At 42.7% G+C, this 27,528-nt stretch overlaps 1 protein-coding gene and 1 long non-coding RNA gene across 4 annotated transcripts in view; one reads left to right on the top strand and one right to left on the bottom strand.

Moving 5' to 3' along the window:
• Positions 1–27,528, bottom strand: part of LOC147030894 (integrin alpha-6-like) — a 190,073-nt gene that overhangs the window by 1,516 nt on the left and 161,029 nt on the right. Inside the window, exons 16-23 of the mRNA XM_085875451.1 lie at positions 22,917–22,996; positions 22,660–22,740; positions 22,444–22,543; positions 18,748–18,909; positions 14,197–14,244; positions 13,764–13,883; positions 5,896–6,003; positions 5,525–5,650 (exon numbers count right to left, since the gene is read on the bottom strand). Coding sequence (XP_085731577.1) covers positions 5,525–5,650; positions 5,896–6,003; positions 13,764–13,883; positions 14,197–14,244; positions 18,748–18,909; positions 22,444–22,543; positions 22,660–22,740; positions 22,917–22,996 — 825 coding nt within the window. The remainder of the gene's footprint in view (positions 1–5,524; positions 5,651–5,895; positions 6,004–13,763; positions 13,884–14,196; positions 14,245–18,747; positions 18,910–22,443; positions 22,544–22,659; positions 22,741–22,916; positions 22,997–27,528) is intronic.
• Positions 1–27,528, top strand: part of LOC147030895 (uncharacterized) — a 186,191-nt gene that overhangs the window by 50,136 nt on the left and 108,527 nt on the right. For 2 of the 3 annotated variants that reach the window (XR_015056561.1, XR_015056562.1), the window contains exon 3: positions 3,010–3,129. The exons of the other annotated variant lie outside the window; for it this stretch is intronic. This is a non-coding gene — a long non-coding RNA (uncharacterized LOC147030895). The remainder of the gene's footprint in view (positions 1–3,009; positions 3,130–27,528) is intronic. 3 annotated transcript variants of the gene reach the window in all.

Genomic DNA, 27,528 nt, shown 5'->3' with positions numbered 1-27,528 from the left:
AACTTACCAAGTTGTAGAGGTAGTCTCAACTGAAAAGCCTATTGATTTTGAGGTCAACGGTCAAAGGTCATCTTGACTCTTGAGGTCAAATTTCTGAAATCGTCATTTTTCATCCGATTTACTTGAAATTTGAACAATATTTGCATATTGTGTCAATGAATTGGGAAATCAACAATTTTTGAGGTCAAAAGGTCAAAGGTCAACTCAAGGTCAAACTTCTAATGGCAGAGAGTGGAGTCATCAGCAAAAAGATAAAGAGGATTTTTCAGAGAATTGGAGAGATAATTGACTGATATTAGGAATAAGATGGGGTCTAGATTCAACTCAAGGTCAAACTTCTAATGTCAGAGAGTGGAGTCATCAGTAATGAGATAAAGAGGATTTTTCAGAGAATTGGAGAGATAATTGACTGATATTAGGAATAATATGGGGTCTAGAACACTGTGTTGGGGTACTCCAGCCTTGACAGGAAGGGGAGATGAAAGGGTTCCATTGAGACCCACACGTTGGTTACAAGAGGGGAGGAAGTCAGTAATCCAGGAGTGGAGTTGGCCATGGATTCTACAGGCAGACAGTTTGGGGAGCACGCAAAATGCAAACTGTATTAAAAGCTCAAGATATGTCCAGAGAGACGGCCCTAATCTCATGTCTGATATTGAGGGCCTCCATTCCTTGTTTGGAGAGAAGAAACACCATGTCAAAGGAAGAGTCCAAATTGATGATCTGAGATGAGGTTGTTGGAGAAAAGGAATGATTTTATATCACCTGTGATTATGGATTACATGACCTTGCTGATGATTGGAAGAAAGTGGATTGGTGTGTAGTTAAGGGGATCCGTTTTTGCACCTTTTTACGTAATGCTCTGATGTTGGCTGATTTCCAAGCAGATTGAAGATGACCTAGGGCAAATGATAGGGTGAAACGGTCAGAGAGAGGAAGTGCAAGAGCAGCAGAGCAAGTTTTTAGAACTCGTGAGCTGATGCCGTCTGGTATAGTTGCCGAATCAGAGACGAGGGTTTGCAGAATCTTCTCCACCTTCTCAGGTGCAAAAGACGCAGCATTCAGGAGCAGTTGAGTACGACTGCGAAAGGTCGGTACAGAGAGAGGGAGGGGTTAGGGACACATGATTTGGAAGCAAACACAGAATGAGGCATTTGGCCTTCTCATGAGTGGAGTTGGTTGTGGTGCCATTTGAAGTGAGGGAAGGGGTAGAAGCGGAGCATACACCAGAGATAGACATGACAATACACCACCAGGTTTTAGAGGAGGGTTAGATGGGATGAATCTGGGTATAAGAGAGTAGGTTTCTGTGGGAGAATTCCCAGGCTGAATGGATTCCATGACCTAGTGGAATATATTGTCGATATCATCCTTGTGGTAGATATCAGGGGTGGTAGATATAGGAGACCAGCCCTGAAGCAGTCCCTGCTAGTTTGCTTGAGTGAACTGCCAGACTCACCAGTGCTGACATTGTTCTCCAGAATGGCCAGAGGTGTCGACCTCCACAAGCACATAAGATGAACCAATTGGGGCAGAGGAAGAGCAATAACCATTGGTGGGAAATTGGTCATCACTAAATCCAGAAGGGAAGACTTGCCATTGACAGAAATCCGGGTTGGAAAGTTTACAGATTGAGTCAACCCCATGGAGTTACAGAAGTCCTTCACAGAAGTGCCATGACTGGTGAGAATGGTACCAACACCTAGCCAAGTTGCATGATGGCAATTGAAATCACCACGTATGAAGAAGGGGAGTTGGGAGGAATGGTTAAAAGTTGGTCCATGTTGTCTGAGAGAGATGTAGATGGAGGAGTCATTATTGGGAGGACGGTACAACACACAGACAAACATGAGGTGGAAGCGGAGGGGAAGTTGCAGCCGGAGGTACTCCTGTGGTTTGGAAGGTGTAAGAGCAGTACACAGAGAGTGAGAAATGCACTTCTTGTTGTAAAGTGCAAATACACTGCCAGGATGGGGTTCAGGTCTATCAAGCCGGAGGAGAGAATAGCCAAGGAGAGACAAGAAGGAATCAGGGATGTCCTGTGGGAAGATGGATTCTGTTAAACATATAATGTCCAGTTGATCGGCAGTGGCCTGGATTGAGAAATCTGTCAGGTTGGAATGGAGGCCTCGGATGTTTGAGGTGTGGAACAAAAATAATTATATTCATGTATTCTCAATTATATTCACTTGTTGAATTGTTGCTGGTACTTTATAAATTTAATTTTTGAACTATAGTCAAATTGGCTGTTCGTAATGTTTCCCTTTTCCCGAGAGTCTTTTGACCTACATAGTGATAAATGAATATCTTGCTATGAAAAAGGATTTTGCTCGCTGCATAGAAACAGGGTCACCTGGTTGTTAACACTGCAAACTTTTGCCATGAGTGTATTATTCTTTCCCTCCCACACAATGTGGCCACGTATTGCAGTTCTGAGTTCTTTCGCCTCGTGCATATCAGCTCATCCCGTAGTTGAATTGCCAAATGTCTCACCCTCCCATTTTTTTGGATGTCAAATGAGTATAAGAGGGATGAGTACCAGTTGTACTGGGCCCGGTGTATGCCCCGGTTAGAATAGGTGTACCATATCCCTGTGTGTCGTAAGAGGCGACCAAGGTTGCGTCAGGAAGGGCATCCGGCGTAAAAACCTATGCCAAATCATTATGCGGACAACAAAACGAATTTCCATACCGGATCGGTCGAGGCCCGGGTTACCAACGACTGCCACCGGTACCGGTGGTCAGCAGGGTACCAGTGGAAATTAGAGTGAAATGGAGACGGTTGATCCGCTGTGGCAACCCCTAACGGGAGCGAGCCGAAAGAAGAAGAAGAAATGAGTATAAGAGGGATAGCTTCAGACTTCTAGTTGGTGAAGTTCATTCGAATGTTTCAGTGAATCATTGAATGTTCTTGCTTCGTATATATGAAATTAAAGATTCTCTTTTGTATGCTGATCGATCGATTGTGGAAATCGAGTTCTTTTCCACTACAATTTTGTCGCCCAAACAGGGACCACAAACCCTGGCAGGGCTGGGAACAGCATCGTCTGGCATAACAGCAAGCAAGTGGCCATGAACTAAGATGTTTGCTCTTACTTCAGATTGGATGCTGCATCTCTCAGCTAAACAGGTAACATGGTACTCCATTGATAGGAAAGGTATACAAAGGGGAACCTTTATCGACAGGCCTAAAAATTAGAGGGTTTGAGGCCTCTTAAGATAACAGGATTTACCATGGGCATTTGAATGTTTTAAATAGAGCTTAGAGACCTCAAACAGAGAGTTGAAGGCTCTGCCGTGCTAACAGGGGTTGGAGGCCCCTGAAAAGGGGGGGGTGTTAGCCCCCCCCCCCAGGAGAGTGTTGGAGGCCCTGCTCATTAAAGAAGTTCAAGTCCCCAAGGGGGAGAATGAATAAGTGTTGCAATTGTTTGTTGAGTTACCTCTTTGGATTTCTCTGTTTGTTCATTGTGCTCGCTGGAAGTTTGCTTGCTGTGAAACTATTGTATTTTTATTGTATGGAGGTGTTATGGATTCATGAATCCTATATAATGGGGAATTGAGTTATTTTCTACCACAGAGGTCCACACAGTTAGGAACAAGGGAGAAGGAGCTACTGATAGGACATATTGTAGGGATGTGGCAGAGAGCAAGGAGAGGGTGCGGGGCAGTGGAAGCCGGGAGGGTGTGGTGAAGGGGTCAAGCCAAGAGTGGGAGGAGCAGGGGGGAAGCAGAGAGGGGGTATGCCGATGTGGAAGCTGAGAAGAGGCGGGGCAAGGGGAGTGCAAATGGGGGGGAGAGGGTCCTGACATGGAGGGGTTTGACAACAGGAATGAAGGTGGAGGTGAAATTATTGTCCTGTTCTGCAAAATGGATGCCTTAGGATTCCCAAACTAGATAACCTGAAACAACCTTCATGGGTGAGGTGGTGGTAAGAATATTTTTGGTTGAAAGAATGGAGGAAATTAGGCTGTAAGTGAAAGAGGAGGCTCGATGAACAATATGCATTTTGGAGTAAAGAGGTTTTGGGAAATAAGCCTTGTGAAAGAGAAAAGGAAGAGATTTTGATGAAGAAGAAGTATGAATGGGTTGCTCCTGATGGGGGTAACAAACAGGGTAAGGCACTTTAAATTTACAATTTGGAAGCTTTTTTACATTATGAAGAGCTTTTAAAGGAAGATAAACGTTTTATTCAGTGAAGATACAATTTGGGAATATTGAAGAGCAGAAGGCTCAGGAAATGAGTAACTGAGCACTGAGATAAGAGTTTGGGGATTTTTTTTTTCCGATGTTGTTGTGAGTTTTGTTTGATTTCTCTTTTGTAGTGAAAGAGTGATATGTTGTTTGTATTTTTGAGCTAGAGGGGAAGTAGATTGAGCTGAGGGATCAGAAGTAACAATACCTGGGATAAAAGGAGTGAAAATGAGGCAAAAATAGAAGGGAAACCACAACATGACGATCAGCAATTGGCCTGACTTTACCCGCGACATGAACTGGATGATTAAACACAGAACAATACGGTTTGGGATAGAAAAATTGACGAAAAATAAAATAAAAGAGTAAAACACAACATATCTGGTCCGGGGAACTTAGCTGATCCAGGAACTAACTGGAATGGGGGAACTCTGGGAATTAACTGGAATGAGCAAGTACAGATATGGATGTCCATGTGCTGTGAACCCGGAACTGGAAGGCGGTTCCTTTCTCTTATTAGCCCGTACTCCGTGCAGCGGAGAATCTGGTTTTCCAATCACTTCCGTGTGTCCTTCTGTCAGTGTGTCTGTTTGGGCCATAACGTCTTACCATTTGAGCTTTTGTCATCTTTTTTTCAAAAATTATAATTATTATTATTATCGTTATTCTTCAATCCTTTTTGGCATTTTTTTTGCTCTATTACTTTTTTAACCTTTTTTCTCAGCAACCACTTGTCCGATTGACAGAATTTTCAGGGTAGATGCGACCTCTCATGGAGAATATTTGAATGATAATTGTGACATCATAGGTCAAGTGGTATGGCAGCCATATTAGATTAAATGCAAAAAATTAAAAAAAATATCTGAAACTGCTGATCGGAAAAATTTTAAACATGGCACATCTCATTCTACTCCCAATGCGGAATGAAGAATTGTAAGGACGACGTCATCGGAGAAGTGGTAGACCAGCTATAAATGTTTTAATCAAAATCCTTGTTTATTGTTGAGATTCAGTGTGTATGTCCAGGCGGTAACATTTTTTACCAATTGAGCTTTTGTCATAAAATCTTCAACAAGCCTTTATTACGAGATTGTGGACAACACAAATAAATAAAATGTACAATTTATTTAACTGTCGTTTTCATCAAGTTTAGTTCGAGTACAAAGTGGATGCGGATAGGCTTTGCATTTTCAGATGCTTTCTGATTATTATTTTTTATCCTTCTGTTCCTGCACTACACTCACGTTTATTCCTGTCACAAACTCACCTCCTCTTCCTCTGCCATAGCGAGTCGACTAAAGTAAGGAAGTGGATCAAATGGTCAAAGTATTTACCTTCCAGAGAATGAAAAACATCAGAAGAGTGAGGAGAAGTCCAATAAGTATAGCCACCAATATGATCCACCAGGGAAATCCTTTGTTGATTGGTGCACTCCTTTCTGGGAATACTCTGAGATATATCTGGCAAAGAAAATTGAGGATATCCACTTCATTTCTCATTGATATTGCTGCTATTTATTATCTGGAAGTTTGCATGTGGTCAAGAAAACTTCACTTAGATCAACTGCAACTGCTTGAACAGTTGAACGAAATTATGTTGTAAGCAAGACTAGATATTCGTTTGTTCTATTGTCAAAGACAATTTAAGTGGAGATGACTTTAGGGAAAAGCAATTATCAACAACCTGGATTGCATTTATGACTCACTGGCATTTTTGACTTTGCGTTATTCTTCCAAAGAATGTTATTGCTGTGTTGTTGTAATCCCAGGTTTACCCAGGCGACCATGACAAGAGAATTCATATCTGTAAATTCCTGGCACACACAGAAACATGTTTTTGTATTTCCCTCAAGATTCACACATTGACAAAATATCATCAACATATTTATTCATCATTTCAATGTTGAGTGGCTTAGTGGCAGAGCGGTTAAAGCCATGTGGAATTACCCACACTCATGGAGGATTGATTACCGTAACATATTGGGATATAAATTTCCACATCTTGCGATGTGTGACTCTCCAGAATTGGTACTAAGCCACAGAAATGTTCATGATTGTCTCAAGTGCCTCAGTGGTCTGTCAAGATGGTGGGTCTTCCTGACCACCAACACCATTTCAATATTACACAATGCCTTTCAAAATTAATACTGCTAATTCCAAACTTGTGAAACCAGTTTCACTTATTTCAGCTGCCAGACTGGATTCATCACTCATAAGCAAATCATCAGCAACAGCGTAGACAGAAATGCACACCACCGAGGCTCCCAATCATATACCATGTGCAAGGGTAATAACAATCCTCATATAAACATCAACATCCAATCACGTCTTCCACCTGTAATTGGAGGGAACAACCAATGAACTCTCACGGAAGACGAAGCGAACAATCCGGTGTCAAAAACATCCTCAACCATTTCTCAGACATACATTTGTCGATGTTGTTCAAACTTGGCACTCAGATATAGAATGATGGCTTGCATATGCACGCCATTTATTTTCGAGATCAGATCCAATATGGCTGACTGGCAGTCAGTTTGTTTCATAAATGTGTCTCAAACCATTTCTCAGAAATGCATGGTCCGATTTTGTTCAAACCTGGAACAACCATAGTAGATGCTGGCTTACACACGCACTTCACTTTATTTTGCGATCTGATCAAAGTTTGCCGACTGGTAGACTGGCGGCCTTTTTAGTTGTAAATATGGGTGTCTCGGTGCTCTGTCAAGATGGTGCTCTGTCATCATAAATATGGGCTAGCTCTTTAACTCCATGCAGCAAAATTACTAAAACAGTGGGGGCTATCACATTTTATCTTTTTTACTTGTTTAATTGAGGGGTAAATAATATAGTTAAGGTTTACATAATAGCGTGTAGCAAAGGTCAAAAAGTATTGTTTACTGGTGCGTCTTCTTCCACGCCATTATTATGTATATGTGGGTATTCTTCCATTGAGTGGCACAAGATGATTCATGATCACAGTTTCATTTATTGACAAGCCTCTGAATCCTGTGGTGAGGCTGTTGCCTTAAAATAACTTGCATTGTCTGCCGAGAAGGCAATTGAACTGAAGATAATTACACAAATCCCACAACAAGTGTGTGACTAAGTTCAGGAGAGGCAGAAAACAACATCTGTCCAACTTCAAGATTGAACTTTCAAACTTGTCTCCCTCCTCTTAAACCGAGTTGTGTCTTGTTAAGTCTGTCTCTAGTGTATGCTCCCTTTCCATCACTTCCCTCACTTCAAATGGCACCACAGCCACTGCTCGTGAGAAGGACAAATGCCTCAATTCTGTGTTTGCTTCTCGATCTTGTGCACCCAATCCCTATCTTTATCTCTATCTCTCTGCCCTATCCAGTCACACCCAACTGCTCCTGTGCTTTGTGACTTTTGCACCTGAGAAGGTGGAGAAGTTTCTGGCAACCTTCAACTCTGATTCTGCAACTGGACCGGACAGCATCAGTTCATGTGTCCTAAAACACTGCTCTGCTGCTCTTGCACTTCCTCTTTGCCCTTTCCACCCTATTATTTGTCCAAACTCATATTCCATGAATTGTAAATTAGCGAACATCACTGCATGATATAAAAAGGAGCCAAAATGGATTCCCTTAATGACAGACTGATTAGCTAACTACAAATGATCAGCAAGGTCATGGAATTCATCAACACAGTTGACATAAAATCATTCCTTTCCATCACTGACCTCATTATAGATCATCAATTCGGATTCAGGCCAGGTAAATCTACTTTGGACATGGTGCTTCAACTCTCCCAACAATTTATGGAAGACCTCAATGTCGGACAAGAGATCAGGGCCGTCTTTCCAGACATATCTCGAGCTTTTGAGACAGTCGAGCATCCTGAAGGTCAGGTCAGATATGGGAGCATGCGGCAGAGCAGTGCATCGCTGCGTCCACATTCCACCGGTACACCAGGGGGGCCTCCGTGTGGCCATCCCTCAGGCAGATGCTTGGCTCATCCCCATCTCCTTGAGATGCTGATTGACCTGCTGCCACCAGGAGGCACGTGGTCGGCCCATTGGCCTTCTCCATTCACGAGGCTCCCTCGCTGAGAGAATCTGGTGAGTAGGATCACCATCAGGAAAACGAGCCACATGTCCATACAGCCGCAGCTGACGCTCACAGACTATGCAAGTAACAAATCTCATTTGAGTCTCTCAAAAACCGCTCGTTGGACACAAAGTATGAACAGTGATAGCCAAGCATTCTCCGAAGAGACCTGATGCCAAAAAAATTTCAGTCTCCATCTCAGATCCCTGGTCAGAGTCCAAGTCTCACATCCATAGAGCAAGACTGGAAGCACCAATGACCTGAAGGCTCAGACTTTCGTCCCCCCACACAGGTACCGGCAGCGCTACACCCCATGATCCAATGAATCCATGACTCCCCAGGCCTGACACAGACGTCTTTTGACCTCTGGTTCACAGCCAGCAGAGACATGAATATCACTGCCAAGGAAAGTGAATCTCCCCGTGACCTCAACATCCTCACCACAAACAGGTACAGACAAGATAGCAGCATCCAATATGTTATTGAAAGCCTGGATCTTAGTTTTGTCCCAGGAAATCTGTAGTTCCAGCAGCTCCAACTCCTTATTCAGCACCTCGCGGGCCCCCAAATGGATATCGAGAATCTCTGCAACGATGACTGCATCATCTGAAAAATCAAGGTCAGAGATCTTGATACCCAAACGATGTACTGCAGCTTGACCTCTCCAACATCCTCCCCAGAATTCAGTACATACAAGCACTGAAAAGTGTGGGGGCCAGTATACACCGCTGATGAACTCCAGCAACAACTGGAAATAAGTCGGAGATGGTATCACCACATCTCACAACACTAATTCCAGAGTCTCTGGTGTATCCTCCCTTTCAGACATCTCTGGTGTATGCTCCCCTTTCAAATAGAGATCAGACAACAGATTGATCAGTTTTGGTGGCACCCCATGAAGACCAAGAATCCTCCAGAGGGCATCCCAATTCACTGAATTAAATGCTTTACAGAGATCAAAATCAGCTGCAAGCAGCCCCTTCCAAAACCCTCCTCTGCATTCGGCGAGGACCCGAAGAGCAAGGATCCGGTCAATCGTTGACCTCTTTGATATAAAACCTGACTGCTCTGGATGCTCGTAACTCGCCTCAGTCAGAGCATATACTCAATCAAGAATAATCCGATAAAAAGACCTTGCATGGCACTGAAAACAGTAACACCCCTCGGTAGTTGTTGCAGTCTTGGCGATCACTCTTCCGTTTCCAGAGAGGAACAACAAGGCCCCTCTTCCAGTCAGTTGGGATGATGCCTGTGTTTCAGGTACAGCATAGAACTGCAAGCAACGACATGAGTACAGCATTTCCACCAGCCTTGAGAAGTTCAGCATGGATGCCACAGATGCCATGAGCTTTACCCCATTTCAAGCCGTTCGCCACAGTCTGTGTTTCCAGAAATGAAGGGGGACCACAGTTGATTGGAGTTTCAGCAATCGGGATAGTAACATCCCTGACATCCAACTCGACAGCTGGTGGATCAGCCTGGTACAGTTGCTGAAAGTAACCGGTCCAGCAAGCCTTCACTTTGGACTCCTCTTTCAAGAGCCCACCACCCTCTACCCGAACTGCAGAATACCGAGGTACGGGCTTGGAGTAATGCAATGCACGAATTCCCGTCTTAGCAGGACGTGAATCACATGACCACAGGTGATGCTCTACCCCCTCACAGATTCTTCACACATAGGCCTCCTTGTCCACCCTCAGCACACGTACAGTTTTACACCTCAGCTCCCTGAGCACCTCAGCTCTGCCATTCAGCCTGGCTCTGCAACTCTGGTTAATGGTATCCAGTGTCCCTTGAGAGACAAATTCTTCTTCACCCTGCTGTGAGTTCCAAGACATCCACAGGAAACATCAAGGACAGTGGGCTTGAAGGCACCCCACAACTCTTCAGGACCCCCAAAGCACCCAGACCCCCCAAATCTCCATACAGCCCATTCACAAACTCCTCAGCTACCCTCTCATCCTTGAGCTTTCCAACATCCAGCCTAGGCTGTGATGGTTCCATTCTCCTGCATTTTAGCTGCAACTTCAGAGTTGCTACAACAAGCCTGTGGTCAGTATTGAGGAACTGAGCACTCCAGTCGACCCTGCAGTTCTGGATCTTCCTCCTGCGACTATCAACGAGGACATGGTCAATCTCCTAGCCACATCACCAGCGTTGGAACACCAAGGCCAGCGATGAGTCTGTGGGTGCTAAAACCATGAACCAGATACCCTAAATCTATGACTTCTTGCACAGTCAAGGAACTTAGTGCTATTCTGGTTCACAGTTCCAGACCCATGGGGACCAACACACGTCTCATATCCACCCCTATCAGTTCCACTCGATGCAATGATATCCCCCAAGTCTAGAAGAGTATCTTGCCTGGGGCACTGATCAAGCACAGACTCGAACGTGGCATAGAATGCGTCCTTCATCGTGAGATCACTCGCCTTAGTGGGAGCATAAACAGAGATCAGGGAAATTACACCGAAGGAGTGACGAATCATTAGTTTCATAATATGCTCATTGACTGTTACCTCAATTATAATTTGAGTCAGCTTATTCGACACAGCTACAGCAACTCCTTGGGTACGGTAACCATCAGAGTGACCAGACCAACAGTAGGTGTGACCACCCACTATGATCTTGCTGCAATCCGATCTCCGAACCTCAGAGAGTGCCGCAATATTGATGTCCAAACGCTTGAGCTCAGATGATAACACAGGCAGGTGATCATCCTCTCTTCGGGATAGGACTTTCCAGGCACCCACCCAAAGGGACCGCCTCAGGTTAACCCAAGGAAACCGCTGTCTGGTGTATGTCACCTCTTCACCATCATGACACATACTACCGCAATCTGACCTGGGTAGGTAACCCTCTGGTTTCCCTCCTATCATCAAAGATAGTGTGTCCCGAAGGCTTGTCCCAATCCCGTCACCCGGTGAGCTGCCCTGAGGAGGGTGAGCTGCCCGGTGAGCACAGGAGGTACTCCCACGGAGTGGGTTTTCAGATTTATTTTGTGCTCTTCATATGTTTTGCAGAATGAAGGGTTTTATGGTGGCCAGAGTGCAAATCCTGCCACCAACTTCCTAATAAGTTTTAGTTCGGTTACTTCCTAATTTTCGGTTAATTCCTAATAGTAACCGAACTGCAGGAAGACGTCCGCAGACACAGTTGTGCACTCGATATGGATGGCCGTTCACTCACAAGCAGCTCCTCAACCCTTTGACAGGTGTTGTTTTTAATCCTGCTGGGTGTCCATATCATACACCTTCCTCACCAAGACATTTGGTGGGGGAGACGGTTTAGTCGCCGACAACCCGACCATGAAACAGGTTAGTACAGGTTTATATGGTACCTGTAGCAAGTCACAGATCTAATCTGACCCGACCTCCTGCCTTGCTCTCCAAACTCTCTGACAATGGCATCCAAGGCTAATTTGACTCTTGTGTTACTGACTTCTCCACTGTTGGAGCCAACATGTAGCCCTGAAATGATCCCTTTCATCTCCTCTCCCTGTCAAGGCTGGAGTACCTCAGGGCAGTGTTATAGGCTCCATATTATTCCTAATCTTCATCAATGATCTCTCTGACTCTCATTAAATTCTTCTTTATCTCTTTGCTCACGATTCCACCCTCTGCCATGACATCTCTCATCCTTCAGATATACAGGCAGCAGCTTCTTCCCTCTCTTCTGATCTTGACAAAATCACAAGCTGTTCAAGCTCTTGGAATATGTTTTTCAATCCTGAGAAATCCCACCCACTGAGGATGGAATGGTAAATCATATTCGAAGTCTCTCTGAAATGACTGTCTGGCAAACCTCCCATCTACTTTCTTCACAATCCTCTCAAAGAATTTCAGTTGCTCAAACTCTTGGGTCTCACTCTTAGCCATGATCTTTCTTGGAAAACCACGTTTCAAAGTTGTCTTCCAAAGCCAATTGCTGACTGCGCATGCTGCCGCAAGCAATGAAGAAAAGTTACACAAGGTAAGCCCTTTACCATTACAAGCCTGATCCAGAATCCTCCACAGCTGCCTGGCATTCACAAGTAGCCACACATGAGAATCCTAAAGCGAGACTCTCCCATCAGTTGCTTAGCAACCTTATCATGTAAAAATCCCAGCTGCCTGAGATAATTGATTCGATGAGAGTTAATTGGATGTTCCCTCCAATTACATGAGGAAGACGTGATTGGATCTCGATGTTTATACGAGGATTGTTATTGCCTTTGCACATGGTATATGATTGAGAGCCTTGGAGGAGTGCATTTCTGTTTATGCTGTTGCTGATTATTTGCTTATGAGTGATGAATCCGGTCTGGCAGCTGAAATAAGTGAAATAAGGGGGCTTACCGATTTGGTCTCGATCTTCGTGTCTGTGCGCGCATGCGTGCGTGTGTGCGGCCGCAGCCATACCTCGGACATGCATGTACCGATGTTGTTTAAGCTTGGCACACAGAGAATGAATGATGGTTGACATATGCACGCCATTTTGTTTTTTCCAAGATCAGATCCAAGATGGCCGACTGGTCCCCATTTTAGTTGTAAAAAAAAAACCTGATGTTGAACACGTCCTCAACCATCTCTCAGACATGCATTTACCAATGTTGTTCAAACTTGGCTCACAGATAATGAATGATGGCTTGCATAAGCACATCATTTTTTTTACGAGATCAATTCCAAGATGTCCGAATGGTGCCCATTTTGTTACTTAAACGTGTCCCCAACCATTTCTCAGACATGCATTGTCTGATTTTGTTCATACTTGGCACAAGCACAGTACATGATGGCATACACATGACCCTCACCTTATTTTGTGATCTGATCAAAGGTGGCCGACTGGTAGACTGGCGGCCATTTCAGATGTACATAAATCTGGACTAGCCCTTTAATTCCAGACAGAAAAATTACTAAAACAAAGGGGGCTATGACATTTTACGTCTTTTTTACTTGTTTTGCAACTAAAATGGCTGCCAGTCAGCCATTGTGGAACAAAAGGATGTGCATATGTTTTCCATCACGTTTTGTCTTTGTGCCAAGTACGGACAAAATCGGTCCATACATGTCTGAGATATGGTTACCGATGCACGCACACACGCATGCACAGACACGAAAATCGGGACCAAATGCACGAGCCCCCATTTCGGACTAAGTCCAATGGGGGCTAATAAACCCCACTCATTTCACACAACATCAAATACCCCAGAGTACAGTGTTACCTCTGATATAACCTTGGTCCTGAGCAGGGTTAAAATACCCTTGTGTATCAGCCCTAAAAATTCCTTCCCCCTGGGGGAAGAAAAGTGTAGTGTGAAAGCTCCAAATTTGCAGAGGTAGTGATGGGGTAGATTGGGATTTACCTCTGACATACCTCCGATATTTTGTTGTGTGAAACGGGTATAAGGGAGACATGTGATCCTGAATCAGTATAAGATACATGTAAGGGAGATTTGTACTTGTAAAGGACACAAGTGATTATGAATCAGTATTAGACATGCATCATTGCATAGCAGTCATTACCTTTTGAAAAGTGTTGTTCCAAAGTTTGCTAAAAATCCTGACAGTGGCCTCTGATGAGGAACTTAACTCGGTGAGTTGACATTGCAAAGTCTGACAGCGAATATTTTTGCCGTCACAGTCCTGCAAATAAGGTTCATTGAGAAGCAATGGAAATCAAAATACTAACGACTGCAACATGAGATGACCAAATCACTACTGATAACATTTTGAAAGGAAGACGTTTAAGAAAAAAAGAAGAGTTCATTATTCATTAGAAAAAAACAAGTATTCCCTCGTAAAAGAGTTTTAATATGGCTCAAGAAGAAGATTAATCATATCTTAAATGCCTTCCACTACTTCAAACCAGCAAAAACCACAAAAAAGTCTCAATGAGTCTTTTAAAGTCATCTTTCTTAACAAAGACATTTGTTTTTTCTCATGTGCATGAAAATACCAGTTTTTTCATGTTCTTGATATCTTGCTTGCTGGGAAGCCTGGAGTCCTGAGACAGACAAGTCAAGGGAGAAAGGAAGTTGAAATTGTGATTCATTAAGGTATGAGTCATAGACAAACGTGTAAACTTTCTACACATTCATCTCGGACTCATACTGGAGCTCGTGTATAAATTTCATGCAGATCAAAGACATCATTACAAGGACAATAGTCATCAATGCACAAACACATATGGTAATTGGAATTTGACCCTGGGTTCTCCACACATGAAATTGGAGTTCAAATGAGAACGTGACAGGCCAATAATTTATTACTCATGCCGTGGCCGAAGGGTGGGTGCATGAGTATTGTGATTCCATCTGTGTGTGTTTGTTTGTTTGTTTGGCAGCAAAATAACTGGACGAGGGCACATAAGATCACCAAATTTGGCACAGAAATCTATATCGTGAGTCTCAGAGGAGTTCAATTTTGAGCTCACAAGAAAAAAAAAATAATATGAAATTTAGCACAGGACTATATTTACCCATGCCACAGCCACAGGGCAGAGCTTGAGTATTGCGATAATCGGCTCTGTGTGTAGATTGGATGGATGCAACTTTAGATCACTTCCGCAAATGCCATTTTGACCATGCTGCACACAAGATTGAAGCGGAAGCTAATGCACGCTATATTTTTTTGTGGTTTATTCAATTTAGCATCAATATGTCATGTAAGTATATTGACAATATGAGTAATGATGCCAGGCATCGATATGAACATTTGTTAGCTTTCGTCTCAATCTTGTTTTTCCTCACTCAAAATGGCATCTGTAGTCGTGACTTAAACTTGCGCCCACCCATATGAAGCTCTGTGCCAAATTTGTCGAATCTCGCTGTTCACATTGTCGAGTTATTCCGCCGACAAACAGATAAACACACAGACTCGTCATCGCAATGCAATACTCATGAACCGAGCAGACACAGGAAGCATATCGAAAGAGGAAGCTGGCACAAAGAGCTCAAGAGATTCATTGAGAGGGAGAGGTGGTTTTCAAAAGTCATGTGATCTCTATTCAGATTAACAGTAGCCATTCCCAAGGAGCAGAATCAACTGACACGGACCAGGGATAGAAAGACAAAGTCAAAAGCCAGAGTAAATTTGATGACTGTAGAGCAAAAAGTGATAGTTTTTTTAAAAGGTACCAACACAAACATAAATATAACTATAAGGGCACTCGGTAGAGCGCATACCTACATCGCGTAATGCCTGATCCACGAGAACATATTGGGCCCAATACATTTTCAAAGTATCATGCTATACAGTACTATATCGTTTTGGCCCTATCTCTCAAGAGTGAAGAATCACTTAAAAAATTGAATTAATTCTCGTATCCAGATCCAGATTCGGATCTTCACCAAAAAGGAATCAATTCGTCCTTGTGACACAACCAACCTGTCCACCAAGTTTCGTCCGAATCCGTCCACAACTTTTTGAGATATCGTGATCTATATCATTTTTGACCCAATCTCTCAATGGTGAAGAATCACTTTAAAAATTCGCGTCGTCGGATCCGTATCCGGATCTTCACCAAAATCGAATCACTTCGTCCTTGTCACACACCCAACCTGTCCACAAAATTTCATCCGGATCCGTCTGCAATTATTTGAGATATCCTAGACACAAACAGCAAACAAACAGACAAACAGACAGAAAGGGGTGAAAACATAACCTCCTCCACCTTCGGTGGCAAAGGTAAATATACACTCTAATTTAAAGAGCAGGTTTTGGGTCGCTGATGACTTCGCGTGATTTGAAGGTTGTAAGCACATTAATAATCGTTGGGCAATTATTTTCTTACATTTGAAACTCAAAATATGCGAAAATTAACTTTTAAGTCAAAACTTTTGTCAGTGATCGAAAAACAGTCCGGAAGTTACCGAAGATGCTATGACGTCACGTTCTCCGAAAACTTCGTGAACATTCGGAAACAGCATGTAAACAATGGCGAGATGCGAATCAGAGAGTGATTTCAGCGGCGATGAAATTGAGTGTTTTCATTCCGATATTGCCGAGGACGAGTCAGAGGATGATGGGAATTTATACTATGGAGTTTCTGGCCCTGAGCCATATAAATTTGAGCCACTTGCAAGTGCAAGAAAACGGCCTATTTCATGTACAAGTGGCAGGACTGACTGCCAGCTCAGGGAGGATGGAAACCTTCCCGTGGAGCAGAAGGGCGAAAGTTCACTTGATCTTGATTTTCAGTACGAATACAGACCGTGAAAGCGTGGCCTCACGATCCTTTTGACTTTTTGGGTTTTAAGCAAGAGGTGTCAGAAAAGTTACCACAGGGATAACTGGCTTCTGACGGCCAAGCGTCAATAGCGATGTCGCTTTTTGATCCTTCAATGTCAGCTCTTCCTATCATTGTGAAGCAGAATTCGCCAAGCATTGGATTGTTTACGCACTAACAGGGAACGCGAGCTCGCAAGAATAAGGTAAGTTTGGTGCAATTTGAGCTTTTATTCGTCGAGTTATGAATGTTTCAAGTTGAGGGCGCCTGGCACGTATGGCCACGGGCGCCTTGGCTAGATCTAGGCCGCGGCACTTTTTCCACAAAGATGAGGTTTAAAAATCATTTTTCATCCCAATAAAGGTTATCATCACATGCCTGACTTGTTAAGTTGTCGGATTATGTAAATATTGTTCGTGGATGGCTGAATATTACGGTTTTATGACTTTGACAAAATAATTTTAAATAATGCCATGAATTCCTGTGGTGAATTGAGATTTTTGCTTCAATCGACGTTTCGGGTTCGTTTTAAAGTCAATTCAAATTCTGTTTTCGGTTTTTGCAGTCGCTTAGGATGCTTAACACTCGGTAGTTGTGAAGTTGGGAAAATTCTGATATTTTATAAGGTTTATGTTCGATGGCATGCAGGGCCTAGGGCGCCTTGACTAGATGTTAGGCCGCAGCACTTTTTCCACAAAGATATTGTTTAAAAGGCAGGGAAAATTTGCCCGTTTTGTTTGTACAAATCTTATCCACTGCCAGCGAATGTTTGATTTCTTCGGGAATCGGTGGGAGCGATTACCCGTTTTCCAGCCATTTTCACAAAACATGATGACACACGTATGAGGCATGATGTACAAATATCCAAATAACTTTGTTCTACAATAATTCAAAATAAAACATTACCCCCGTGTGGGGGTGACGGTCATCTCTATAATGTTTTTTACTATCATAATCGATCAACCGTTGCCAGATATCTCCTAAAATGACAGACTAGATAGGTTTTGAAAATGGCAACTTTCACAACTTTCGTGACCTTGACCCTGACCTCGAATCCGGGAAAAAAATATGTCGTTGGGTATCACTCATCGAGCTCTACCCACATCCCAAATTTCATCAAGATCGGAAGTAAAAAGTTTTCTTTGTACCGGGAGGTGTTTTTGACCATCTTCCAAGTTACGTGGTGGCCAAATGGGACAGAAATTCAAAAATCTGTCCAGTTAGATACAAGATAATATTTTTTACTATCATAATCAATAAACAGTTGCCGAATATCTTGTAGAATGGCAGACGAGATAGGTTTTGAAAATGCCGATTTTTATAACTTACGTGACCTCGTGACCTTGACCCTGACCTTGATCCCGGACAAAAGTTATATCGTTGTGCAACACTCATCGGCCTCTACCCACATACTAAGTTTCATCAAGATCGGAAAGAAAAATTGTTGACAGACGGACGAACAGACATTTGGTCCAGCTTTATTAGGTCATCTCGGTAGAGATGCCCTAAAAAGGATAATATGGACAGTTGCAAGCTCAAAAGAAGCAAAAGAACAGCCCGCTCAACTGGACACTTCTTCAATGAAAGAGTGAGCTTCCGCTTTGTTTTGGAGAACTTGACGTCACCATCCATATATGGCATGTGGCTGTTTTTTTCAACAGCCTCGAGAAATAACAACTTCGGAGTTAAATTTCATTAATTTTCCCAATAGTTAGGCAACCACAATAGTTTGCATCAAACTATTTAATGCACATATAATCATATTGATAAATTTTCAGAATATGTTTGGTGACCCGCAACCTGCGCTTTAAGTGTCATCCCCCCATCTTCAGTGGGGTTAGGGAACAAATTGATTTTGCATCCAAGACTTGTCCATGTGTACCCCAGAGCACCTGTGCACATTTTGAGAGAAAATGGCCAAGCAGTTTTCGTTCTTGAAGTCAGAGGCCATTCATCCCAAAATCAAACATTAACATCAAAAACAAACAATTCTAACACTGTAAATGTACATTATAAACTAAAACTGAAAGTTGCAATGAGAGAATGAACAGAATGGAAGAAATTTGCTGTCTCTGCATACTGTGAATGTGCCTGTGGAGAGTTATTTCACTTCTATATTTTTTGTTATATCGTAGTACATCAAATCACAAATTAACCATAACTTCTTAGAAGGGAAACAAAACAATACGAGTCAGCACCTCCCTCGAGTATGTTCTAATTCGTGATATTTTCACAACTTATGACGTTAAACAGGAACACACCACGTTCAATGAATATTACCTTTTCGATGTGGCTGGATTTCATTTGTTTGCAGGGATCTCCTGATATGCTATTCTCCAGCATTACGTGCAGAAGAGGTTTGCCATCAAGTAGTTCAGCTGGCAACGTGATATTGATGTAGACTGATGCTCGATTACCCAAAGGCTTTCCAAAATTATAGACCTGCACAGAAGTTAGCAGATTTAAATGACTGGTACAGAAAGCCTTCTGCATTTTTTTACACTGAACTTGGTAAATAGTCTTTTAAATATAAAGAAAATTGTAAGAGGAAAAAAATAAAAATAAAGACAATTCTGAGTGGTGTGTTGAGAGAAGGGAGAGGGACGATACAAGAGCATGGCAATTGGTCTCAAATAACATCATACCTGCTTTGTTGGTGGTATAATTATTTAGTATTTTGCAGTATTTGCTCTTTCTGATGCGATTGTTGATAATACTGCATCAACGAAACACTGGTCATGTGATTGCAAACCATAATGCATCAAATGAATGGAGTGATCTTGTTCAGTTTCCCTTAATTTTGCACAGAACAAGGACAATATCCACGCCATAGCAAAGGTTCCTTTACACATCTACCTTCTTAGCACAAATCCCCAGAGTGCCATTAATGACCCCTGATAACACTGAACAACAAAAATTTTTTACTGGAGATGTGTAAAGTGATTTAGACTAATTTGGGTACGCTGATTTCAAAAATCATAACCGTTTTGCTGTATCACGTCAGGATTTTCAGTAACAGAAATATTCCCATTGCCTAGAAGTCAGGATTTCAATGAAATTTACAAAAATTCATTTATTCATTTATTTCATCATGAATGCTTCAAAATTATAGAAATTACAGAAAAACTCCACTAGAATGTAATTAAAAATGCTTTAGGCATTTGGCTTTGCGTTTGTGCTGCTCTGTGTCAGTTTCACGATGCAGGAACCAGCAGAAATCGCCCATCATGTTCGGGTTGTGCCGCCCTTGGTAACGCGTCTCCATGAGTGAAATCTCTTGGTGGAATCGCTCGACGTGCTCGGACGAGACTGCTCCCAAGTTGTCAGGGAAGAAGTTCAGGTGCTGGTGTAGGAAATGGATTTTCAGGGACATCCTGGAGCCAAGTTTCCTGAAGGACTCCAGCAGCTGCTGCACTATTTCTTCATAGTTGTCCGCGCGCTCGTTCCCCAAGAAGTTGTCCGTCACAGCTTTGAAGCTCCTCCACGCTGCCAGCTCTTTGGGGTTTAGAGTTGTCGGAAAAGTTTCGTCCTTCATAATCTGTCGGATTTGCGGTCCAACAAAGACACCAGCCTTGATCTTGGCCTCCGACAAGGTGTTGCCAAACTTTTCCTTGAGGTATAAAAACCCACGCCCATTCAGATCCATTGCCCGTACAAAACTTTTCATCAAGCCGAGCTTTATGTGGAGTGGTGGAAGTAAAACCTTGGCTGGGTCGACAAGGGTGACATGCTTCATGTTGTGTCGACCAGGTACATGCTCTTTTCGCTCTTCCCAATCTTTCTTCGTCCAGTGATTCTTGTCGTCTCTGCTATCCCAGAGACAAAGGAAGCACATGTATTTCCTGTAGCCTGACTGCAGCCCTAACAACAGCGCCACCACTTTCAAGTCTCCGCAGATGTGCCAGTTGAAGTCATTGTACTTGATGGAATCAAGCAGCTGCCGCATAGTCTCATAGGTCTCTGTCATGCCGAACGCGTGAGCCAGTGGGACTGATGGTTTCTCGTTGCCATTGTGGAGCAAAACAGCCTTCAAGCTGTTCTTCCCCGAGTCGATGAAGAGGCGCCAGTCTGCAGGATCGTGATCACACCCAAGTTCTTTCAACAGACCGTTGATGTCACTGCAGAATGTCATCGTGTCTTCCATCTCAAATAACTCAGCCATGTCTCTGTGACGTGCTCTGAACAAGGGTATCTTGGTGTTAGGTTCAAGTAGATTCCACTGCTGCAGCCTTGATCCAAGCAGCTCTGCCTTCGCCTTTGACAGCGAGAGATCTCTTACAATATCATTTTTAAGTCTCCCTGGTTCAGAAGGTGTGATTCTTGAGTGTCGGGTTCAAAAGGTTCATCATCACCATCCTCTTCACCTCTGCTTACAGCTATGTTCTGATCAGCTGGAGGTGTTGGAACGGGGTTCTCGTCATCATGAGGCACAGGTTTACGAGCAGAGACGCAGTCAGCGTACTTGATGTGACCTTTATTCTTCTTGTTGAAGCCGGCGATGCTTGTGCAGCAGAAATAACAATCATCATGATGATTCTGCGGCTCACGCCATATCATGGGCACCGCAAATGGCATGCTCGCGCGGCTTTGCCCACTAACCACTGAGTCAAGGTTGTGTGACAGCTTGTGCAGCAGATGTGTGGTGCCCAGCTCTGTTCTTGGTCCCCCACCTTACACCCGAAGTAGTGAAAGTAGGCGGCCTTCATTTTCACTGCTGTAGATATACTTCGCTGTTGATCTTTTTTGGTATACCGACCACAGACATAACAGAAGTTGTCAGGATGATTGGTACAGGAACGCCTACTCATCTTTATCTGAAAGAAAGAAATATAACACAAGTTAACAACAATTGTACGAAATAGACATGTTAAAGACATATGTAAATTTCATTGAAATCCTGACTTCTAGGCAATGGGAATATTTCTGTTCCTGAAAATCCTGACGTGATACAGCAAAACGGTTATGATTTTTGAAATCAGCGTACCCAAATTAGTCTTAATCACTTTACACATCTCCAGTAAAAAAATTTTTTTGAAATTTGTTGTTCAGTGTAATCAGTCGTAATGGCCTAAGAGCCCTTTTTTGAAAGCCATATGGCTTTCTGCAACACAAAATGGCCAAAGATGTAAACCATGACACAGATGAACTAGAAGGGCATTCGATAGAGCACATATCTCTGCCACGTAATGCCTGATCCACGAGAACATATCGGGCCCATTACATTTTTTAAATATCATGCTATATATCGTTTTGGCCCAATCACTCAATGGGGAAGAATCACTTAACAAATTAAATAACTATCGTATCCAGATTCGGAATCAGATCTTCACCAAAATCGAATAAACTTTTCCTTGCCACACACAATGTGTCCACCAAGTTCCGTCCGAATCCGTCAACAACTTTTTGAGATATTGTGCTATATATAGTTTTTGGCCCTTTTTCTCTCAATGGTGAAGAATCACTTTAAAAAATTATCATCGGCGGATCCGGATCTTCACCAAAATCTAATCAGTTCGACTTGTCACACACCCAACCTGTTCACAAAATTTCGTCCAGGATCCATCCACAACTTTTTGAGATATCCTGTACACAAACAAACAAACAGACAGACAAACAGACAGAAAGGGGTGAAAACATAACCTCCTTCACCTTCGGTGGTGGAGGTAATTAAGGGACACATACCCCACTAAAACTGAGACCCAAGTCTTTGCAGCCACACTGAGAATCCAAAGTGTGTGCCAAAATGAATAAAGACTGCCCCTTCCCCAGTGAGGAAGATGATATTAACTTCACTTTGAGGCAGACCTCCGCACTGGTGAGCATCGTAAGAAGAGGTTACTGCCCCCCCCTCCGCTCCCCCCAAAACCCCACAAACTAGGCTCCAGACAAACAGAGGAGATGTAAAAAGTTCAATCAAACCCGCATAAATAGAAAATGCATCGTCCCTAAAACTAGCCCAAGGAACATCATTCTTACAATTATGTTGTGCTCTATTATGCTGCCACGTCCATTGCTGTTTGCGCTCGACAGTAAGTCGACCTGCTCACCGAAGTACACCTGTGAAGGTTTTGCCACTCTGCAAAGGTAAGAAGGTTATTGGTTATGCATGAAGACATTGAATAAATGCAAATATAATGGTGAGTCAAACAATAACAAAACAACAAACAAATGGGCAATGTTGGAGCCACTCACGCATTCATAATCAAATCGAGTTCCGTTAGAACCCACACTTTGTGAAAAATCTTCAGGGGTATGTTTGCTTGAGTACTTGTACTGAGTTGCAGAAGTAAAGAAACATGAAATAATCTGATTAATATCAGAAAATGTCATTTCTTATCATTGATAATGCATAAAAGCTGAAAACAACACGTACCGTAGTACCATGGTGATAATAGTATTAGCAATTCGTGATAGCAACAGCACAAGGATCAATAAAACCAATTGCTTACGTTCCTAGAGAGAGGTTGATATTGATGTACTCCATGTCCATTTTAATTCCAGAAGTGTCGAATACCATTTGAAAAGAAATCTGCCCAAGCATGGTGAGGGATGGAAATGAATATGCAATTATTAATACTTAAATAGGGGTTAAATCACATGGCTATATGTGTTGCGAGAAACTATGCCCACCAATCTTATCCTTAATGCTTACCTACCGCTCTAATCTGAGGTGAGGGAGAACATTCCCTCTTTGCCCTTTCATAACATTTGGAGTGAAGTACACGTCTTCATATTGCACATTCAAAAACAGTGAGAAGTTTGACCCCTCACCACCCCTAAAAAAATGGGGTTATTAAATAAAATGTACCCTTATAAACTTCGGACTGGTTCATGTTTGGGAGATGCTTGATTGGTGTAACTTTGTTGGATGAGACCAATCAGAGGGTATGCCAGATGGATGCCTTGAAATGGCTGATCGCTCAAAATGATGTCATGTAGGTCGGAATAAAGCACGTGATCGGGGCACAGATATCGCAGGTTGATGATCAGGTAAAGTACTGAGACCAAAGTAGCACTGCACCATGTAACCTGAGAGCAGTGGATGCCACGCTCAGCAAAATGGCCACATGGAACTGATGATAAAGGAAAATGAGGTGAATGCAACAGAACATTGTAATTATAATATAAGGTATGTGGGGGATGTATAGGATAAACTAGAAAACTATCATTCGCTAACAAAGGACATTTGAAAGCCTTTCTGACATCGCTGCTGCAAAATTTAGGAACAAAATTTATAACTACAGATGAAAGTCTTTGGGATAAATTTGAGCAGGAGGATCACGTGCTTGTTTTCATCATCATCAGATTATGGCAGTCAACTGAGTCGTGCAACTGATCTCAAGTATTTCTTTTTCTGCACTTTGGCCTTGGCCGTCTGCATGCTGCCATCGGGAGTCAGGATTACTTTGATTACCTGTCCTGTTGGCCACTATGCTTGAACAAGCTGGGGTTTTCTGACCAAACAAGGTTCTGGCAGGCTAAGCCCCTTGTTCTCCTGCTGCCATTTCTGAAGCAGCTGAAGAGTCAGCAGATAGTACTTCTTGAAGTGAGAACATCACTGGTCCACCAGCACCAAACTCTGGTGCCAGAATTGTGTTCCAATGATCTCATTAATTGGATATACGACTCGAGGCAAGGGTGGGTCATAGTACCTCATTAGGAGCACATTTCCTGTAACTGTGACAAAATTGGCAACGTCTAAAAAGACATGGCCAATTGATGTAGAGTTCAGGACACACAACTTTGATGGCAGTCTGGCATTTGCGGGTGTGATTGAGCGTGTCCTTGATAGAATTGATTTCTCACTCCCACATGCTGCCAAAATGAGGAGAGTGTCACAGGTTAAACTGGAAGCAGACCACAGGATGATCTGCTCGAGCCAATGCAGGCTCATATGAGGTAAAGGCATCCTCAAGCTTTGTCTCTCCGCTTTTGAAGTTTGTGCCCCAGTCGGAGAGAACCTCATAATGTTTCCTTCATCAAGCAATGAACTGCCAAAATCACAAAAGATAAGAGCAACGAACTAGCAAAATAACTATAAATGACTCAAGGAGATCTAAGTGTACTGCATGTGTGGCTACAATACATCATTGAAGATTATTCTCCATCTTTCCTCTACCTGAATGCATATTTTTATCTGCATTAGTAAGAAACAGTTCATATAGTACAAGGTTGGTTTATAGAGTCGCACACAAACTGGTTTGGGACCTCAGGATTTGTTCACCAAGTCTGGCACTCTCTGCATTGTGGTTTGTGGTGACGGATGGCCTCCCAACAGAGTAGAATCCAAAATGTGACAAATTTCAGTGAACATACTCCATGAGCTAGGGTTCATAAGTTGATAAGCATAACCTTGGATGGGCAGATTGTAATTGCAATGGCTGAGGTCAAGGAAGATTCAATATTTCTGCTCAGACTGGTGGACGTCAGCCCTGTTTCATCTTCCCCCAACTCACAGCAAGTCACAGGATCAGTCATATTCCAGAGCTTATGGTAGGCGTTGGATCCCAGAAGATTGTTTTTTGCTGTAAGCATGAGAAGCCACGACCTCTGGAAAACTGTCCCACTACATTTTTAGATCCTCGTGGAGGATCTCTAAGTCTTACTCACGTTGTTGTTCATCATCTTCTTCTTGTGAACTTTTTTGTTTCACAGCCTACAGTTTTCATCGAAACTTCCTGAAACTTGGCATATATATGTAAAAACACCCTGCGCAGACAGTAACCATCTCCGATTTTGAAAATTCCTCCGAGAAAAAAAAGTTATGACGTCAAAATATCTCCGCAAATGGAAATCGCTGAAAAAATTATCTCCGAAACTTGGCAAGCTTTTTGAATTCTGTTTGTGGGAATCGAACAGGGCATTAGCAGAGATGAATTACCGCACATATGATATATCACTATGACGTCATATCAATTTTTATGACGTCATTCCTATTTTTTGACATTTTTTGTTTCACAACCCAGAGTTTTCATCAGATCTTTGTGAAACTTGCCATATATATGCAAAAAGCCCACGCGCAGGCAGTAACCATCTCCGATTTTGGAAATTCTTCCTAGAAAAAAAGTTGACGTCATAATATCGCCACTAATGTAAATCGCCTATACCATTATCTCCGAAACTCGGCAAGCTTTTTGAATTTTGTTTGCGGGAATCAAGCCTGGCATTAGCACAGATAATTTATCGCAAACCTGATACATCACAATGACGTCATATTCGTTTTTATGACGTCATCATTAAGAAGCCGGTGATCTTGGCTCATTTGAGCTTGTTTTTCTCTCTCTGCAAGTGTGAGGCTCCTGGAAAAGCAAGGAGAGTTGTTGCTATACTTCCTAATATTAAAGATGGCATGGTACCAGTGATGATACTACCTCTCCAGCTCTGGTACTCTTCAAAGTCAGGTGGTTTAATGAGCTGGGTACATGAAGCAGCACAGAATATCAACTGCCTTAATTATACAGTGTCGGTTTGAGGACTTGTGTCCGACTTCTGTGGCCAATTATCTGGTAGCTGTTAGAAGAAGGAATGTCCACACCTCCATTTTGATTCATGGCATAATTTGAGGAGGAATGCTTCTGGAGTAATGTTATCTGTGGGAGTGTTTTTGGTGTTGACATAGCACCACATACTGTATGTTCTTGAGTGAGAGTTAGAATATCAGGCATGCATCTGTTGATGACGCCTTATACAAGACAAGACAATAACAAGAGTGGACCCAGGTTGTGGTTGTTGTTAATTCACTTCATAGGATGATACAGGCAATGGGCAAAATCAATTGTTCAATGAGTTAACTGGAAAGTTGAGTGACCGTGAAAGTGGTGTTCAATTCTAGGCTTGGCACAAAAGTTCTTGTGTATGTGCAACACAGGATTGTGTCAGGAGATAAGAACTGTGAACATCACCTTTGTTAACCTCTGTTCATAGGTATGCTACCGAATCATATGTATTCTTCAATGCATTGCAGAATACGTGCAATGGGTTGCTGTGGTTATATCGATCAGGAATGTGGCATCACATTAGATTCACATCCAGGAAGAAACGAGCTCATCCACCAATGTCAGCCTGTGGTCGCAGATTTCCCCCAGTTCCATGAGATCACCCTAATTTCTCTTGGTTGTCCAAATATGTTGGACAGGTTCATTGGCATGGATTAGTGAAAGTGAGAAATAGCCAATATAATCATATTGACCAGCCAGTAGTCTGTAGATTCTTCACTTGTTGAGCACTGCGTACTCGATGGGTTAGTATAACGATGGCTGATTTTGTCCATTTTGCAATTTCAGCATCGGCTGAGGATGACCTCTGTCTTGTTGCCTTGACCTAAAGTTAGCTACAGCTGACTGTTGTCATAGCTCACTTTAGATGGAAGGTTTGTGATGATGGTGAAGTAGTTGCTTGCTGATTGATGAATATTAGTATGTCTTGATTATTATCCAGCAGTGCTCGGGAGGCTGTCTCGGTAGTTATCTGCGTAGCTTCATTGACAATGCATGCTACTTCTTCATGTTCTTATTTGTTGTCATATGCACAGTATGCTCGGCAAAAAATAGTGGATGCTGGTGATGTCAAGATTCTAAAAAAGACAAATGGAAGTGGCACAGGAGTGATGGTTTCTCCACACCACATTGTAGAGCACAATGGTAAGAGTAGGATGTAAGTGTAGCGTGTAGGTTGCACAGCATTGGCTGAATGTGGTTCCAAAGACAGGAATCAAATACTGTACATCTGGTTCTCAGTTACTGTTCACATTGTGCCAATTACAGTGGAGTAGTGATTTGACTACAGGAAGGAGTCTAACTTGGTTTAACATGGCTTTAATGTCCCTTGAGATGCCCACACAGTACTGATGGAAGAGCATGAAGACTCCAAGGATGGGGCCTGACAGAAGTGTGTGATTGATGATTAGTCAATCATACTCGAACGAGGAGAGGAACACAAGCTGATGCTTGGAATTGTGCTCTAGGTTGTGGTGCGGGAAAAAGACACAACTTTCCTGCCTCTTCCACTTATGGCTTTTTGAGGATCTTGTTGTCGTGCACTATCTACTAGCTTTCAAATCTG

Source organism: Eptatretus burgeri, chromosome 3, assembly GCF_056783735.1.
Source record: "Eptatretus burgeri isolate ZD-2024b chromosome 3, Ebu_testis_v1, whole genome shotgun sequence".
Taxonomy (NCBI): Eukaryota; Metazoa; Chordata; class Myxini; order Myxiniformes; family Myxinidae; genus Eptatretus; species Eptatretus burgeri.
Note: the sequence above shows the minus strand (reverse complement) of the source record. Positions and strands in the feature narration are given on the sequence as shown.